The sequence below is a fragment of the Malurus melanocephalus genome, unplaced genomic scaffold, assembly GCF_030028575.1.
Source record: "Malurus melanocephalus ecotype Western Australia unplaced genomic scaffold, MMel_1.1 scaffold_237, whole genome shotgun sequence".
Lineage (NCBI taxonomy): Eukaryota > Metazoa > Chordata > Aves > Passeriformes > Maluridae > Malurus > Malurus melanocephalus.
In genome coordinates, this window is record NW_026623469.1 from 935690 (window position 1) to 951537 (window position 15848).

Consider the following 15848-nt stretch of genomic DNA (forward strand, 5'->3'; position numbering starts at 1 on the left):
CTCAAGGGGGCTCCAAAAGGAGAGTTTTTCACAGGGCATATCAAGACAGAGCATGGAGCAACAGTTATAAAGTGATCTGTGTTGTGGTTGGGTTAGATAGAAAGAGGATATCCTTTATCATGAGAGTGGTGACAYATTAGCACAGGTTGCCCGGAGAAGCTGTGGCTGGCTGGCCCATCTCTAGAAGTGTTCAGTRCCAGGCTGGATAGAGCTTGGAGCAACCTGACATCCCTGGAAAATGTCCCTGCCCATGGCAGGGGGTATGAACAGAATATCCTTCAAAGATCCCTCCCAACCCTAAACCCCTCTGTGATTCTGTGATTCTGTTGCATGCGGATACCCCCAAGAGGTGTGACTGCATAGAAACGCTCAGGAATATGTGTTGGAGAACCCATGTATGCACACATGGAGGTGTACTGCCAAACAGCCTATATCTAGGGTATCTAGGGAGAGAAGGCCTGGCCYCCCTTTCCACCCCAGAGTGTCCCATGGGCCCCTGTGCTCATCTCTCACCTGCTGCTGCTCTGGGCTCTCCATGCTGGCAGAGTCCTGCACCCCCCGCTTCCTGCTGGGACACGCTGTCCCAGCCTACGGACAGGGAGAGCTCTCGTCCCTTCCCAATCCATGGCTTTGCTCCTTGGGCTGTAATGGATAGTGGGACCCGGGGGGGGGGGGGGGGGGGGGGGGGGGGGGGCCGTGCTACTACGGGGTTTGGACTTTTACGCTCCAGGATTCCCCATGTCCCACATGTGGCAGCAGTCTCTCATTAAAGCATCACTATCTGCCACGTCCTCATCCTTCCCCAGCTCAGGTGTRTGGGATATCATGGGACAGATCTGGGATCTGTAAAATGGAGAGATTATCACAATGGGGAGACAGACACCAGGGCCAGGGGCTACTCCACCTTTGTGGGTTCTGTTTGCACCTCTGGGAGACTCAGGACCCTGAATATTATGACRGGCCTGCTAGCCTGCATCTCCTCTGGGATCCCACACAAGGATCCCCAGGACACCCCATACCATGGCCATATCCAGGACTGAGAGCTCAGTACCCAGCAACCTGGCCATACCATCATGCTTTGGGCCAATGGTCCTATATGGCAGCAGCTGGAGCTGCATGGAGGGAAATGGGATTTTGAATGAGTCATGAGACAGTTTCCCTGTGCCTGCAGCTATCCATATGCAAGAGCTTGCACAAGTGGCCCCGTGAACTCACACTTACATACATGTGCACGTCATACAGAGGACAAATTCCCCGTGTTTTCACCTGCATGTGCAGTCACTCGCCACTAGTGCTTGTGACCACCACGGGGCCGTGCCCTTCCCTATGCCCTGCGCATATGTGCTCGCACAAACGGCGCGTGTTCAGCTATGTGAACGTGTGTGCTCACAGGCAYGTGCATGCATTAATCTGTGTAAGTGTTCAGTTGTGCATGCATGTGTCCACTTGTGCGTACCGAGGTGCACGTGCCTGTATCCCCTGCACAGCCACATGCTCGCCCTCGCCCGCACTCACTCGCCCCGTACATTGCGCTCAAACGCACGGACTCACCCTGCACCAGCCCCGGCGCCCCGCCCCCTGTGCACGCGCACGCCGCCGCGCGCCCCCGCACGCGCGCACACCTGCGCCTCCGCACCCACCTGCACGCGCGCAGTCCGCGCGAGGATGGCGCCGCCCAGCGGGGCGCGAGCGCTGCTTGCCCGCATTGCTCTATGCGACCGGCGAGCAGAGGAGTCCCCAGGGAAGCCACTGGGCAGCACCCTGCCGTACCGCAGTGACACCCCGAACAGGCTCAGCAGCACCACGGCAACATCCCCCGAGAACAGCCACCCCCTCCCGTTYTGGGCTGCCCCAAAAACTCTGGTAGCGCCGCTTTGGCAGATTGCCAGGGAAACTGCTACATCCACCACCCAAGTGCTGTGACCCTTACATGCATCCCTGGGGAAGGGTCCAGGCACCGTCCTGTACTCCAGCCTAGGAGCACTGGGTGCAGAGGACACCCTGCCCACAGCTGCACTTCAGGTGTTCCCTGTGCCACAGGGGCATTCAGATCCCAAGAGTTTGCCAAGGCTTGATTCTTCCCGATGGAGCAACTACTCCCTCCTCGCTCTGGYGCCACTTGCTGTGGCATAGGGACAAACCGGAGACACAACTGGACAGACATGCAGTTCTGGCTGCTGCTTTAGTGTGAGACGTACAAAGGCACGCAGCAACATGAAGGCACTGGCAGCTCCTACAGCACAGGATCCCGTGAAGGGCTGCTGAACCCATCATGAGAACAGCATGGCCCCCCACTGGTGCAGTCTTTGGTCCTAGCAATGATCTTGGGGGTAGTTGAGATGAAGAGAATGTTGAGGACCCCACTTCTGCTAGGCACCATCCCATGGTACAACCAGGCAGGTATGGGGTATAGTGTTTAACAGGCTAAGGGTGGCCCYGAGCAGGGGCAGCCCCAAGTGGGGCTGCTGTTGGGGCACGCAGGCAGGCATGGGTGCTGCCTGCACCCTGGGAAAGGGATCGTCCAGCTATGGGGTCACCCCAAAGCACTGTAGGCCCCCTGCCTCCCCAAAACGTTTAGCCCCTGCCCCACGCTCCTGTTGGTTGCATTAAACCCCTGTGCAAAATCAGAATCAAGGCACCTGCCCATTCCATGGAGACAGGTGGACAGTGTGGGGATGACATCTCAGTGCTGTTGCAGCACAGAGGAAGGGACATGTACCCCGTTTTGTCCTTAATGTGGTTTTTCCTCCATTAGTCACTCCTGGTGCTGGGCTAGAAGCTGAAGGTGATGGCTGGATGAGACCCAGTTATCTCCATGCCCACACCACTAGTGACAGAGGGTAGCTGCAGGCCCCAGCGAACTGGTCCCAGAACCCCATGCCCTGGCAGGGCACCATGCCAAGACACAGGTACACCTATTGGCACCCACCTCAGCCCCATGTGGTCCCTCASCCAGCAGGGAGTGGGTTAAGAACCTACTGGCCAGGGCTATTGTTTCTGACACAATGGGGAGGAAGAGGATGCCAGGGCTGAAATTCCTTCAGCTCCCACTGGACAGATGGACAGAGCCAGACAAACAGACATGACAGAGAGCAAGCCTGGTTTAACCCTTTCAAGTGCTGCATGAATATACCCCAGGGTAGCCGAGAGATGTTTAAGGCATGTGGTGCAGCACTGGATACAAGACAGACAGTGGTGTCCAGGACAAGCTGGAGGGACCCCATGGGCACAGAAAGACCCGTGAGGGTGCTGGTAGCATCCATCCATCTGGTCTTGCTGGACCACAGGCTGCTGAGTGGCCACAGAGCACATGACAGATCTGTGGCACAACAGCCCCTGTCAGAACCTGGACTGGCAGCCCCTCCCCTGCTTGGTAAACCAGAAAAATAAATAAAAGGCAGAGGTTGGACAGATGGACAGACACAGGGAGAGCCCACAAGGGGCTGGAACCACTTTGGCAGCAAGCTGGGACCACAGCCAGGATCCCAGAGGGAGGCCGGGTAAGGGGTCTAGCAGCCCTTGGAAGCCTGGCCAAGGCTCTCACGCAGGCACCTGAGCTGCTCCTGGCCCAGTTTGATCTTCTCCTCCAGCTCCCGCTGCTCAGCAATGAGGGCCGACTTCATCTTGACAAAGTGCTGGTAGTCCTGGAGGTGCTCGGCGGGCAGGTACCGTGCCACCATGGCACCCACTGCCTCCTCCCGCCGCCCCACGTGCTCCTTCAGCTCTTTGGCATCCTCCAGCTGTGCCACCAGCAGCTGCTGCTTCTCCCGCAGGGCCAGCTGTGGGCAAGACAGGTGGCATTGGCAGGACATCCTGCACCCCAAAACCTCACGGGCGCAGGTCCCCTGCCCCATGCCCACCTTGTCCTCAGCAGGGGCGTGCGGACCCAGGCTGCCCAGGGCAGTTTCCACCCGGGCCAGGCGCCCCGAGAGGGAAAGCAGGAGGTTGACCACCTTGTCCAGGTCACCCACAAAGAGGCGGTACTTGTCGAACTCCCCTGGGGTGCAGAGGGCTTGCAGGCGGGCAGCCACRTCCTCTCCCAGTGCCCCATTGGCGCTGATGTCTTCCTGCAGCCCACGTTGTGCCTCCTGCAGCACCACCAGCTTGCGGCTCAGGCTCTCAATCAGCTGCAGCTGCCAGAGCAAAGGGGTCAGAGGCAACTGGGGCCATTCCCTATGGGATCATGGGACTGGCACAGAGGTGTAGGGGTGCTGGGGCCCACAGAACACAGGAACCTTGTGGCACCCCTGGTTCCCATGAGCTACTGGCAATCCCCAGTCCCTGCAAGAATCTGTCAATRACTGACTCCATGTGCACCTAAGGGATGCCCCCGGTCCCTGCGGGCATCTGGGAACATCCCAGTCCCAGCACCGAGCATCTGGAGATGATAGTACCCATGAGCATCTGGTGAGACTCCTAASTCCCACAAGCACCTGAAAATGCCCCTGGTCCTTGCAGGCATCTGGCAATGTCCCAGCCCCGTGAGCATATGGCAATGTTCCTGGCCCCCGCAAGCATCCAGCAATGACCACCATGCCCATGTACAGGTGGGTGATGTCCCCAGCTCCCATGAGCAACCAATGATGCCTTAGTCCCCATGAGCATCCAGAAATGCCCCCAGACTCCATGAGCACCTGGCAAGGGCAATGGGGAAGCGCAAGGGCAATGGGGAAGCGCAAGGGCAATGGGGAAGCACAAGGGCATGGCCCCAGCAATGTCTGTACCTTCTTTTCCACCAGCTCGTGGTCCACCTCCTCCTCCTCCTCATCCTCTGAGTTCCCCTCCACTACCTCCGGCAGTGCCTTCACCTTGTTAAGTGGCTCTGCTTTACCCACTGCCACACCGTAGTGCACTGGGAAGGAACTGGCACTCGCAGCACTCCTGGGAGGCGGTGAGATGGGCTCAAAACCTTTGCTGAGGGAGACAGGGGTAAGCACTGGGGGTGTCAGCCTGCCCTTGGCATGGGGCCCAGTGCCGTGCCAGCCCTACCTGTCCTGTGTCAGAGCCTCCAGGTGCCAGTCCTGCTGGAGACACTTCCGCCAGGCCTGCCGCTCCCCTGCCACCAGCAGCTCACCCATCACCTCAGTGGCAGTGCCAGGGCAGGGGGTCAGGCCACTGGCCAGGGAATGGTCCCTGACAGCCACATCCCACAGCAGTTCCTCAGAGTCCTTGCAGCGGGGCTGGGGTTGGCTGCCCTGGCAGCTCACCCCCTCCACTGCCCCAGGACTGGGCTTGAGTGCCTCTGGCAGGGCAGGGCCAGGGCCACAACGCAGGGACAGGGAGCACTCACCCACCCCACGGGGACTGGCACAGCCCTGCTCCTGGTTCTGGATGAGCCTTTGGGGCTGCTCCTCCATCTCCCATGATTGCTTCATCTTCTTCTGCTTCTCCCCAGCCCCTGACACCCTGCCAACACCCACCCCGGGTATGTCAGCTCCCCTGCCCACCCATGGGGAGAGGGACACTCAGGGCTATGGCCATCCCAGGGAAAGAAGTCAGGGACATCCCGCAACACAAAAAAACCCCCCACAGGGTGCTTCAAGGGGTGGATTAGGATGCTCTAACACAGGGTACAAGGGGCCACGTACCCATGAAAGCCCCTCATGTGTCCAGGTTGTGCCTGCAGYCTCACTCCCACCCCCATGCACTTGCCTGCAAATCTCAGCGTTGGCAGCATCAGGCCCAGGAGTCCTGCGGAGTGATCTGCGGGGCTCAGGTCGGCACCAGGAACCTGGTGGAGCAGGGAGGCGTGCAGTGCGCCCCCAGGACTGGCCTTCCTGCTCCCCAGTGAGGCTCTGTGACCGCTCTCTCACTGCCTCAAYAATGCTGCAGATTGGCACCGGGGCAGCAGAGAAGGCAGAGCCATGCCCAGCACCATCTGGTGGGTGTTGGGATGCCCGGCGCTGTTTGTACTTCTCCCAGTTGGGGGGAGGTGGGCGGGGAGGTGGGGGGCACTTCTTTTTGGGGACGCTGGGAGGGTCCAACTTGGCACGGAGAAGTTCCTTCCGGTCATGGCCCCAGGAGCTGGCAGGTTCCAGGTTGAGGTGGCTCTCAGAGAAGGCTCTGCCCCGCAGTGGGCGGTACAGCAGATCTGGGGGGCTCTCAGGGGTGTGGGCCAGGCGGTCACTATCCCACAAGAGGTCATGCGTGGATGTGGCCCGGTAACAGGGTGGCCACTCTGGCTCGTTGCTCTCAAGGCAGGTGTGGAAGGCGCCAAGCCTTGGGAAGCTCAGTGGGTAGCTGGAGAGCTCACTAGGAAGAGAAGGAGTCACCCGTCCTCCCGCACACAGCCACCCATCTGGGCAGTTCAGGCCATTGCATGTTCTGCCTCATTTACCCCAGCTAGTCATTCAGTCGCACTAGTGGGACAAGCCCAGGCTTTCCCGTTGGGTACAGCCCCCTGGAGATGGCCCCAGACCTCTGGGGAAGTGTGAGGAGGGACCACCTTTGCTGTGGACACTTCCTCACACCCCCGTGTGAGGGGCCCTGCATGCCCCCTCCCGCCTCAAAGGGCACCACGCCGAGAATAGCCAAGACAGTATGGGAGGCACTTTGTACATCCCTAATCAAAATCGTGGCGGTCCCCATATTCCCTTGGCACACAGGTCCCCACTGAGTGGCACACACATCCCAGCACCCTGGCACCTGGCATGGGCTTACCTGATGGACTGGCTGACTTTCCTGGTTATTGCGGGTGGTTCCCACTCATTCTGAGGAAATTCCTGTGTGTGGGGGGAGGGAGTGTGAATTCCCCCTCCCCCAGCACCTCTGTCCCATCCCCATTCAGGTGCAGAAGGCATGCAGGAGATCTGCAGGGCCAATGGGGGCACAGTACTCTGCGCCCCAATCCAACATCATGTATCAGGGGTGCAACCGGGTGCCAGTGGTGCTCCCCAGCACAGTCGCACAGGGCGTTACTCACCGGGACGAAAGCTCTCTGGGGGGGCCGGGCATCRCTCTCCTCTCGCCCAGGATGGGGGGCCGGGCAGCAGCAGTCAGGGCAGCGCACCCAGGGCACAGGGTGACAGCAGCAGGTGTGGCCACGGGGCAGTGGTGGTGGGCCCAGGTCCCCTCCACAGTAGCGGCAGGGCTCAGGGCGCAGGGGAACCCCACAGGGGTAGGAGAAGCCCCGCAGGTAATCCAGCTCCCCCGGCCTCCCCAGTGGCTTGTAACAGTGGGGCTGCTCCCGGCAACACTCAGCATAGGGGCCAGTAGAGCCAGGGYGGCTGGGTGATGGGGAGCTGTAGGGCTGGTCCACAGAGAGGCGATGGACATCCCGGTGCTCAGGGCCAGGGGGCTGGAAGGTGCCGCGATCACCTGCTGGTGGCTTGCTGTGCCGGGGTGGTGCCAGTCGGCTGCTCTCCTCAAAGAACCGGCGGCGGTCGGCAAAGGGCATCAGGACCGCCTCATCGCTGCCCCGTGGCGGGGAGCTGCGGGYCACCGGGCCCTGTCTGTAGCCCTCYGAGTCACTGGGGCTGCGTGAGTGCTGTGGCTGCARCTTGCGCTCTGGGGACCAGTGCCAGCGGCCCCTGGCTGTTGGCACTGCCTGCTCAGGGGAGGGGGGCCCTTTGGGGGCTGGCACTGGGTCAGGGGTGGGGATACCCCGGTCTCCAGAGCGGCCAGTGTTCCTGCTGTCCTCACTCGGCACAGGGCTAAGACACTCAGGCCGGGCAGGTGATCCCTCTGCCAGTACAGTCCCCTCGGAGGGCTCCTCAGTCTCCTCCACCGGCTCCTCACCAGGTGGAAGTGCACCAGGACCCCGGCTCTTCTGAAGCTGGGCCTTGCGCCGCTGGATCTCATTGCGCAGGCTAGTAGCAAAGCGGTCGCTGCGGCGGCGCATTTGAGCAGAGCGGTGGGGAGGACCCCCAGACCGCCGGGCCCCTGCCTGGCTCTCTTCCTCCACTGGTCCCTCAGTGCTGAGTGCTGGGCTGGGTCCCTGGCCATCCTGCCCACAGGCTTGCTGCAGTTCAGGGCAGCAGCGGCAGGGAGGTGGGCGGCAGCAAGACTCTGGGCGGTGGGGGGAGTCCTGGGCAGCCCCTGTGGCTCCCCCCTGGCTGCCCTCAGGACACAGAGGGGACAAGGTCCAGCGGTGCCCACTGGGAGCTGGCAAGGCTTGCCCACTGCTGGTGCCCAGCTGGAGGGAGCGGAGCTGGGAGGCCAGCAACTGCTCAGGAGCACTGTGCCGGTGCGACACATGGCCCTTGAGAGGGGACAGCAACGGGTTGTCACCTGCTGTCATGGCATCCGGCACTTGGTGCATGCTGTCATCCAGGTATGGCTGGTTGTCAGACTCCATGCTCTCCCCCAAGAGTGGCTCAGCCGGGCATCGGTCCGGGTGGGAGCTCAGCATGTAATACTGGTCAGCAGAGAGACGGTCCTTTGTGGGGTATGGCGCCAGTGTCCTGCCTACCACTTCCACCTCCCCATCCCGCTGGCAGAGGAAGGTGTCAGAGATCCACCGGCCYTTGGCATGCAGCCTGTCTGCTGACACTGACACCTGGTGCCTGTCCCCTCCACCAGCTGGGGCTGCCCTCAGGCTGTCCCTCCTGACAGGGGGCTGGGGGGGCACAGGTGCCCGCCAGGCTTCAAGGTGCCGGCTGGCAAATGGCTCAGCCCCTGAGGTCAGGTAGCGCCCATCAGAGGCTTTGCAGGGGCCTTGGAGGCTGGAGTCGATGGACACAGCCTCTTCAGGACGGAGAGAGAGGGCACAGTCAGAGGCGATGGAGCTGGCAGAGAAGGAGCTGTAGGCCGAGTCCCGCTTGCTGTGGTACATGCCCTGGTCAGCGGGTGAGGGGTCTCCTTCATAGTAGGCCTGGCCGGGATGGTCCAGGCTCTCCATGCTCCCGATGGAGCTGCTCCGGTCAGTGCTGCAGTGCCAGGACAGTGGGTTCCACTGCAGGGACAGCTTGCTGCTGCCCAGCCCCACCCCAGTGTTACAGGCACCTGCCACCCCCCATCCAGCTTCGCAGAGATCCCAAGGAGCCCACCCCCACACATACACCCTCCCTGGGACAAAAGAGCACAGGGCAGCACAGCCCCAACCCGCCCTTCACCACCGGGTTGGGGGCATCACCAAGGTTCTCTGGCACTGGGAGGGGGAGCAGGCACAGGGAATACAGGGTGTGCGTGACTCCAGCCACTCGAAACCTCCCAGCTCTGGCAGCAGGGGCAGTGGGACTAAGCTCCTGGCCGTCTCCAGCAGAGCCACCACCCCTTCCTGCCGGGAGCTGGGAGTAAACAGCCAAGGGAAAGGGGAGTGCAGTGGCAGGATGAGTGGGGATGCTCAAAAGTGGTGTATGTGAGCAYCTATCCCAACCCCATTGCCACAACCCAAGAGGGTGTCCCATCTACACCCTCCCCTTGCACAGTCTCATAACTGATCCCAGGGTCTCACCTGACATCACACCCYGAGGGCCAGGAGAGGCTGAAGGCATCGGCCGGGCAGTGCATGGTGGGGACGTCAGGGCGGCTTTCAGCAAGTTTGGCCATGTGCCAGGAATGGGGCCGGAGGACGGGCACACTCCTCCTGCCAAGAGCAACAGCGGGAAAGGACAAGAATGGGGAGGAAGCCAGGTCAAGGAACCGGGGCTGAAGTCACTTCCTACGGGGTTTCCTGTCCCCTCCAGGCCAGCGCCCGCCCAAAGGGGACGRCAGCAAGGAGGGTCCAGCCCTGCCAGCACCCAGCACTGGGCAAGGCGATCCCACAGCTCACCCAACTGACCAGGGGTCCCCAGACTGCAGCATCCCTGTTGTCACACCAACAGGGGACCGAGGACATGGCCCCTGCACAGTCCATGGGCAATGCCCATGCCAGGGCAAGTGTCCCAGCCAGGACTGGACTGGCTCCACCAAGGAACACCGGGGCCACATCTGTGTCTCCATCACAAGCCCGACCTTCCCCCTTTTTCCTTTGTCCCTCAGCATCTGCAGCAAGCACCAGCCACATCATGTCTCTGGACAGGCTCCTGTGCTGGTCCCTGTCCCAGCCCTCATGGCATCCATAGCAGTCTCCAGTCCCCCCAGTACATGCCACTGCACAGACGTGGTCAGAAGCCAGCTCCTGTACCTCCCAAGTGCCCAGTGCTGCCATAGCATATGCTGAYTGGATGAGGAGAGAGGCAAGCAGTGGGGTCAGCATAAGGACTTCCCAGAGCCCCCAAACTCACCATGGATGATGCAGAGCCCCAGCCCAGTCCTGTGGGACCCCTGCCCTTTGGCCAGTGCCCTTGYGCGGTCCCTGCCCCTGAGTGCTGCTGGAGCTGGAGTCACTCAGGATGCAGCCAGGGAATGGATGCAGCTGGAGGGGTGGGGAGGAGGAGGACTGCAAGGCCCAGCCCCGCCTCTCCTTCCTTTCCCAGGCAAGCAGGCRGGCAGGAGGCAGGCAGGCAGAAAGGGAGAGGAGCGGCCACATTTGAGGATACCGCCCAGCAAGGGGGTGGCCCGACGCAATGCCCCATGCAATGCCCTGGCTTTGCTGGCTGGGGAACCCCCACCCATGGGGAGTGCTAACAGGAGCAAAGGGGCTGCTCCCCACCCTGTCCCAGCAAGAGGCACTTCCAAGCTGGAGACAAAGGCACCTCTAGGTTCATGTCAGTCCCCCACACAGGTAAAGCCCCACTAGCTCTCCCTGCGTCCCCTCCACAGCACTGCCAACCTGCGAACGATCATCTTCAGAGTTCGGTAGGATCCCTTGATGAGGATCAGAGCTTCCTGGCGGGATCCGTACAATGGTGTCCCACTGATGTTCACCAGCTCATCACCGGGCTGCAGCCGGCGGGATAGTGCAGCCTTGCCCCCATCCTCCACCTGGGTGACAGAGAGGGGCATCAAGGAGGGCACAGGCTCCAGAATATCTCAGGGGATGGTTCCACAGCCACTGGATGTCAGGGAAGAAAGAGGCTTCAGAGAAAGTGCCTGAGCCCCAGGCACCACAGAGGGATCTGCAGGGCCAGGCTCTCCCCCTTCTCTGGTCACATGCATTTCTGAGCAAGGGCATCAGGGAGGGGGGAGAAAGAAAAATGTCCCATCCCAGCAGATTCCCCCGCAGGCACAGGCAGCACAAGGGCCCTTTGTCTGGCGTGGATGCCAGCCCCCTGCCCGCTGCTTCCAACCCCACATCAAGCCTGTCTGGGCACCCACAGTGATTTCAATGCCCAAAGGATGCCATTCCACCCTACGAGCGCCTAGGAGACAATAGTAGGTGAAGTGCTGAGCCCTGGCACATGCCTACCCTCCCTGATACCCCTGGCCAAAATGAACATGYCACCCTGTACTGCTGTGCTTAGAGGAAGCAGAGCCATGGTGCCACTAGCACATGGGACTTTGGCCCATCCCCTCTGACCTAGCTGGGAGGTGCAGCGCAGGCAGCCCTGAGACAACCAGTGCCCAGCCAGGGTAGGCAGAGAGCCCACTACCGGCACTGATCTCTGCCCCTCTTGCCACTGCAATGGCCAGGGATCACCAAGTCCAGACCCTCACACCACAAGGCTGGTAAGTGACCGAAGCTGCTGCTGCGTGGTGGCAGTGGCATAGGGCATGGTGCATGGTGGTGAAGCATGGGGCAGGACATRAGGTGCCCCACTGCCCAGAGTGGATGTGGCAAGACCCTACAGCCACCCACAGGGCAGAGCTTACCTGGCCTCATGCTGGGGCTCCTGCACCCACCCTGTCCATGGGCTCCTCGCCCTGCCCAGTTGCTCCCAGGCCTGGCCAAGGAATGAGCTCTGCTCACAGCACCTGCAGGACCAGCCTGGACAGCAGCCAGGCCCAGTGTCAGGGAGTACACATGGCTTCCTAGCAGACCAATCATGGTGCATGTGTCCCTGGGCACCCCTTTCCAGCCCTAGTGCTGGGCAGGGCTCAGGGGGCATTCCACTACTCCGATACAAAGTGTCACCTTAGGAGGGAGRGAGGCAGGTGCCCAGTGCACCACTATCCCATGGCCCGGCCTGGCACAGCTGGGCCCACCAACTCACCACTGTCCCATTTTTTTCAGGGATCTGAGCACCATAATGCCATGCCCAGGCCAGACATACCTCAATGTGCCTGCCTGTGCAAGCAGGCTGCCCTCCTATCCAGATGTCAGCCCTCCTATCCAGATGTCAGCCCTGCTTTACTGCAGGGGACCCTGGCCGCCTGTGAGGGCTCCCAGTCCCACCATGTAGTCAATGGAACCACCTGGGTTTAACCACTGTCATGCTGCTGCCAGCCACTGGGCACCAGCAGAGCACTGCAAGGCAGGCTGCACCTTCACACCAATTCTCTGTCCAGCCACATGCCCACCCAGTCCTGCCTGCCACGGCCAGGGGGATGAATCAGAGGTGAAGGATGTGCCCACTGCTGCAGGACACCACTAGGTCTGTACCCATGTCTGGGCCATCACATGCACCAGGATGGACAGGCTCAGCCCTGGCATTGCTCACCAGGAGCTAAATCTGGCACAAACAGCCCCTTGTTCTGCCTCTGCTACCAGTGAACTCAGCACTGGCAGCCAAACCCCACYGCCTGCTGCCCTGCCTGGCTGGGCCAGCCAGGGACACTTCCCCAACACCATCCCTGGAGTTCACCCTGTGCCCTAATAGTGGGCACCAGATGGCTCGCGTGACKGTCTGTCTCAGGAGACATTTGTCTTAGGAGTCACAACCAGAGCAGTGGCAGAGCTGTGCCCACCCTGCCCCACACCAACCTCCCTCCTTGCCCCCGACATGCTTGGGGGAGCCTGTGCCGGAGGGCGTTCGCAGTCCCATGAAAGGCTTAGAGCACATMTGAGCACTGCTGTGAGACTCTGCCACAGGAAGGGATCCCGCCCGGAGTGGGCTCAGAAGCCAAACTGTGTCACCGAGTGCGAGGACGCCCTTCCCCTTTCCGGCCCGGGCCCCCCGCGCGGCAAGCGAGGGCCGCCCCCCCTCCGCATACACCTCGGCCAGCCGCAGCGGCGGAGCGGTGGCCCCGGMGGACCCTCCCCTGAATGCACAGAGCGCTGAAACAAGCCCCCTTTGTCTGCCGAGSACACGCGGTGGCGGCGTTTGGGGGAGCGCAGGGGCAGACACCCTGCGGCACGCAAGCCATCCCCCTTCTCAAAAGTGGAGGGGAAAATTCCCGGGCCCTCCCATCCCCTCCTCCGGCAACCGGCGGTCCCACAAGGACTCACCACCCGGAGGGCCGGCAGCGAGTCGGGACGCGGGCAGTTATCCCCTCGGCGCCCGCTTCCCCACCCCCTGGCGGTGCCACCTCAGGGCGCAGGACTGGGACCGGAGCCACTTTTCCAGCTCCCCCAGCCAGACCGCGCTGCCCGCGTCCCGCCGAGGGCGTGGAACGGCCCAGGGGCGCAGTCGGCCCGGCTCGAGGCAGGGAACAGCGCCGGGGCCGCAAGCCCGGGCCACCGCACCCCGGATCAGCAGGACGGTGACACCGGGCGGGCAGGCGGCCAAATCGCCCGGCGATAGGCACTCGTCCGGGCTCCGTGGAGGGGCGGGTATCGGGGTTCCCCTGGCCGCTGCCCGGCTCCCAGTGGGTCTCACCGCGAGTCTCCCCGCAGGACGATGCTTTGGCGGGGGCCTCGGAAATCGGTGACCCTGTGCGTGGTAAGACGTCGGGGCCGTAGGGGTCACTCTCAGCCCTCACTCCCGGCCGCGGCCGGGCCCCGCTCGGCACCGCAACCGGACGCCAACCCCGTCCCGACCATGGTCCAGCCCCTGCGTTCCAGGGGTGCCGGGGCATGACGGGACGGACTCTGGTTTCCCCACCGTGGCCCTCAATGTCCCCGCAGAGCCCTCCTGGGGCGCCTATGGGCGCAGTACCGATGGACGGGCATACGAAAGGGTGCTGATCTCCCCCAGCTACGGCCCGCGGGACGCGACAGGGAAAGACGTGAGGGGGAATGTGGGGGCAGTCCCCGACGCCAGCCCAACGGATGTGCCAGAGGAATTTCTTCCTGCCGCCGAGCCCGGGCTGCCCCTCCGCCCGTCTCGCTCCCACTCTTCCCCGCGGCTCTAAGTGGCGGGTCGCGGGGGTCGTGGGTGCGAGTGGCCACCCCCACCCYGCCGCACCAGGACACGCGACGCCGCGGCCGAGGCTCCACGCACTCCCGACGCCGCCGCGCCCTGCGTSTGTCCTCCCATCTCCCGCACCCAGCCAGAGGGAGGCCCCTCGCGGGGGGATGCTAGAGAGCCCACGCGGGACTATGCCGGCGGTGCCTACCTTGGAGACGATGAGGGGCTCGCCGTGCTCTAGCCCGCCGCGCAGCGTGAAGCCCCAGGGCGCGCCCCCCTGCAGCTGCACATGGACGTACTGGAGGGCGCCGGACCGGCCCTCGGCCCGCTCCATGGCGGCTACAGCTACAGCCCCATCCCGGCCCGGCCCCGAGCCGTGGAGGAAATTACACCCCCGCCCGCCCGGGCTGAGCGGCGCGGGGCGAGTGCGGGGCGGGGCCGGCCCGCACCGGGACTGCTCCACCGCCGCCAATGAGGCGCGGGGGGACGGCGGTGGCCGTCACGGCTCGGCATGGTGTGGTATGGCTTGGCATTGCCATGGCACAACTCTGGCATGGCATGGTATGGCACAGCTTGACTCAGAACAACTCATGGCATGGCTCTGCACACAATGGCACAACACAACACCTTTCTACTCAGTGGCTTATCATGCCATCCTTTAGCCCAGGAACCTGAAGTGAGCTGCTTGGCTCAGCTTGGTACAGCTCAGCTGGCATATTTCAATTCAGCTTGGTACAGCTCAGCCCAGCATGGCATGATTTGGAAGGCTGTCACACTTCAGTGCAACATGACACAGCACAGCACAGCTCAGCTCAGTGTGGGATGGCGGGGGGCCAGCATGGGTTAACTGGCCCAGCATGGCTCAGCCTGGCATGGCTCGGTGCAGTTCRGCTGGGTTGGCACATTCTGGCTTGGTTTAGCTCAGATCAGCACAACAAAGGGCTGGCACAGTTCAGTTTGGTGCCATGCAAAACAACCAGGGGCCTCACCTGGCTTAGCTCCACTTGGACTGGCCCAGTTTTGCTCAGTGTMGTTCAGCTTGGTTGACTTGGACAAACAGGGCTGGCACAGTTCAGCTCAGCACAGCCTGGCCTGGCTTGACTTAGTTTGGCCAGGCACAGTTCAGCTCAGAGTGACCCAGTTTGGTCCAGCACAATATGGTGCCTCAACGRACCCATAGCATCAGGGCCAGCTCGGCACAGCTTAGCCTGGCACGGCAGCAGCTTGACAGTGCTCATGCGGGTGTGAGGGGGTGACAGTAGGGTGATGCAGCCCCCCTGGCACCCCACCCCGCAGTCACACGGGCGCCCTGAGCTCCACTGCCTGCAGGCCAGCACATGCTGCCAGCTCCTGTCTGACCTGCCATCCCAGCCCCCACCCTGTGCCTATCCTGCCGGSCACCTCAGGGCATGTGTGGCAGTTTGGCCGTTCTTCACCTTTGTCTTTTCCCTGCCTAGCCCAAGAGGGACAGCTGTACCATTTGGGGGAAATTGAGGCAGGCAGAGGAGGCCGCAGGAGCCGGGAATGGTGGGAGTGGATCAGCACAGATTCCCCGGGGGAGKCTGAGTCCTGCTCCTCCCCTTCCCGCCTGAGGCCATGACTCTTACTCATCCAGGCACAGCCGGCCTGGAAAGCTGCGCTGTGTAAGCAACGCCTGCGGCCCCTGGTTGCCTGTCACGGGCCCAGGAGGGTGGGCTTGCAGTGCCAGGCTGGCAAGCCACCCTAGGCTTGTTCATTCCCAGTGCTGGAAGGGTCTCTCAAGTGTTTCTTGGTAGTCTCTGTTCACAAGCACCTGCTTTGAACTCTGCCCTCACCTTGCCCAGACCAGCTGCAGGCAGCCCAGTACATGTGCCCCAT

The 15848-nt window shown here is 62.2% G+C and overlaps 1 protein-coding gene across 3 annotated transcripts; it reads right to left on the minus strand.

Annotated features, from left to right (window-relative positions):
* Positions 1 to 1637: 1637 nt before the first annotated feature.
* Positions 1638 to 14413, minus strand: SHROOM4 (shroom family member 4). 3 transcript variants are annotated; one of them, XM_057374987.1, is made up of 10 exons: positions 14200 to 14413; positions 10655 to 10806; positions 9395 to 9526; positions 6923 to 8867; positions 6661 to 6722; positions 5653 to 6252; positions 4990 to 5406; positions 4725 to 4881; positions 3861 to 4133; positions 1639 to 3779 (listed from the first exon to the last, which is right to left on the minus strand). In XM_057374987.1, the coding sequence occupies exons 1-10, from the start codon at positions 14323 to 14325 to the stop codon at positions 3510 to 3512; spliced, it is 4134 nt and encodes a 1377-aa protein (XP_057230970.1). In that variant the 5' UTR covers positions 14326 to 14413; the 3' UTR covers positions 1639 to 3509. The 3 variants fall into 3 exon arrangements, with proteins under 3 accessions (XP_057230969.1, XP_057230970.1, XP_057230968.1); XM_057374985.1 differs by having other exon boundaries at positions 4725 to 4914; XM_057374986.1 differs by lacking the exons at positions 10655 to 10806; positions 14200 to 14413 and adding an exon at positions 10167 to 10426 and having other exon boundaries at positions 1638 to 3779; positions 4725 to 4914.
* Positions 14414 to 15848: the final 1435 nt, after the last annotated feature.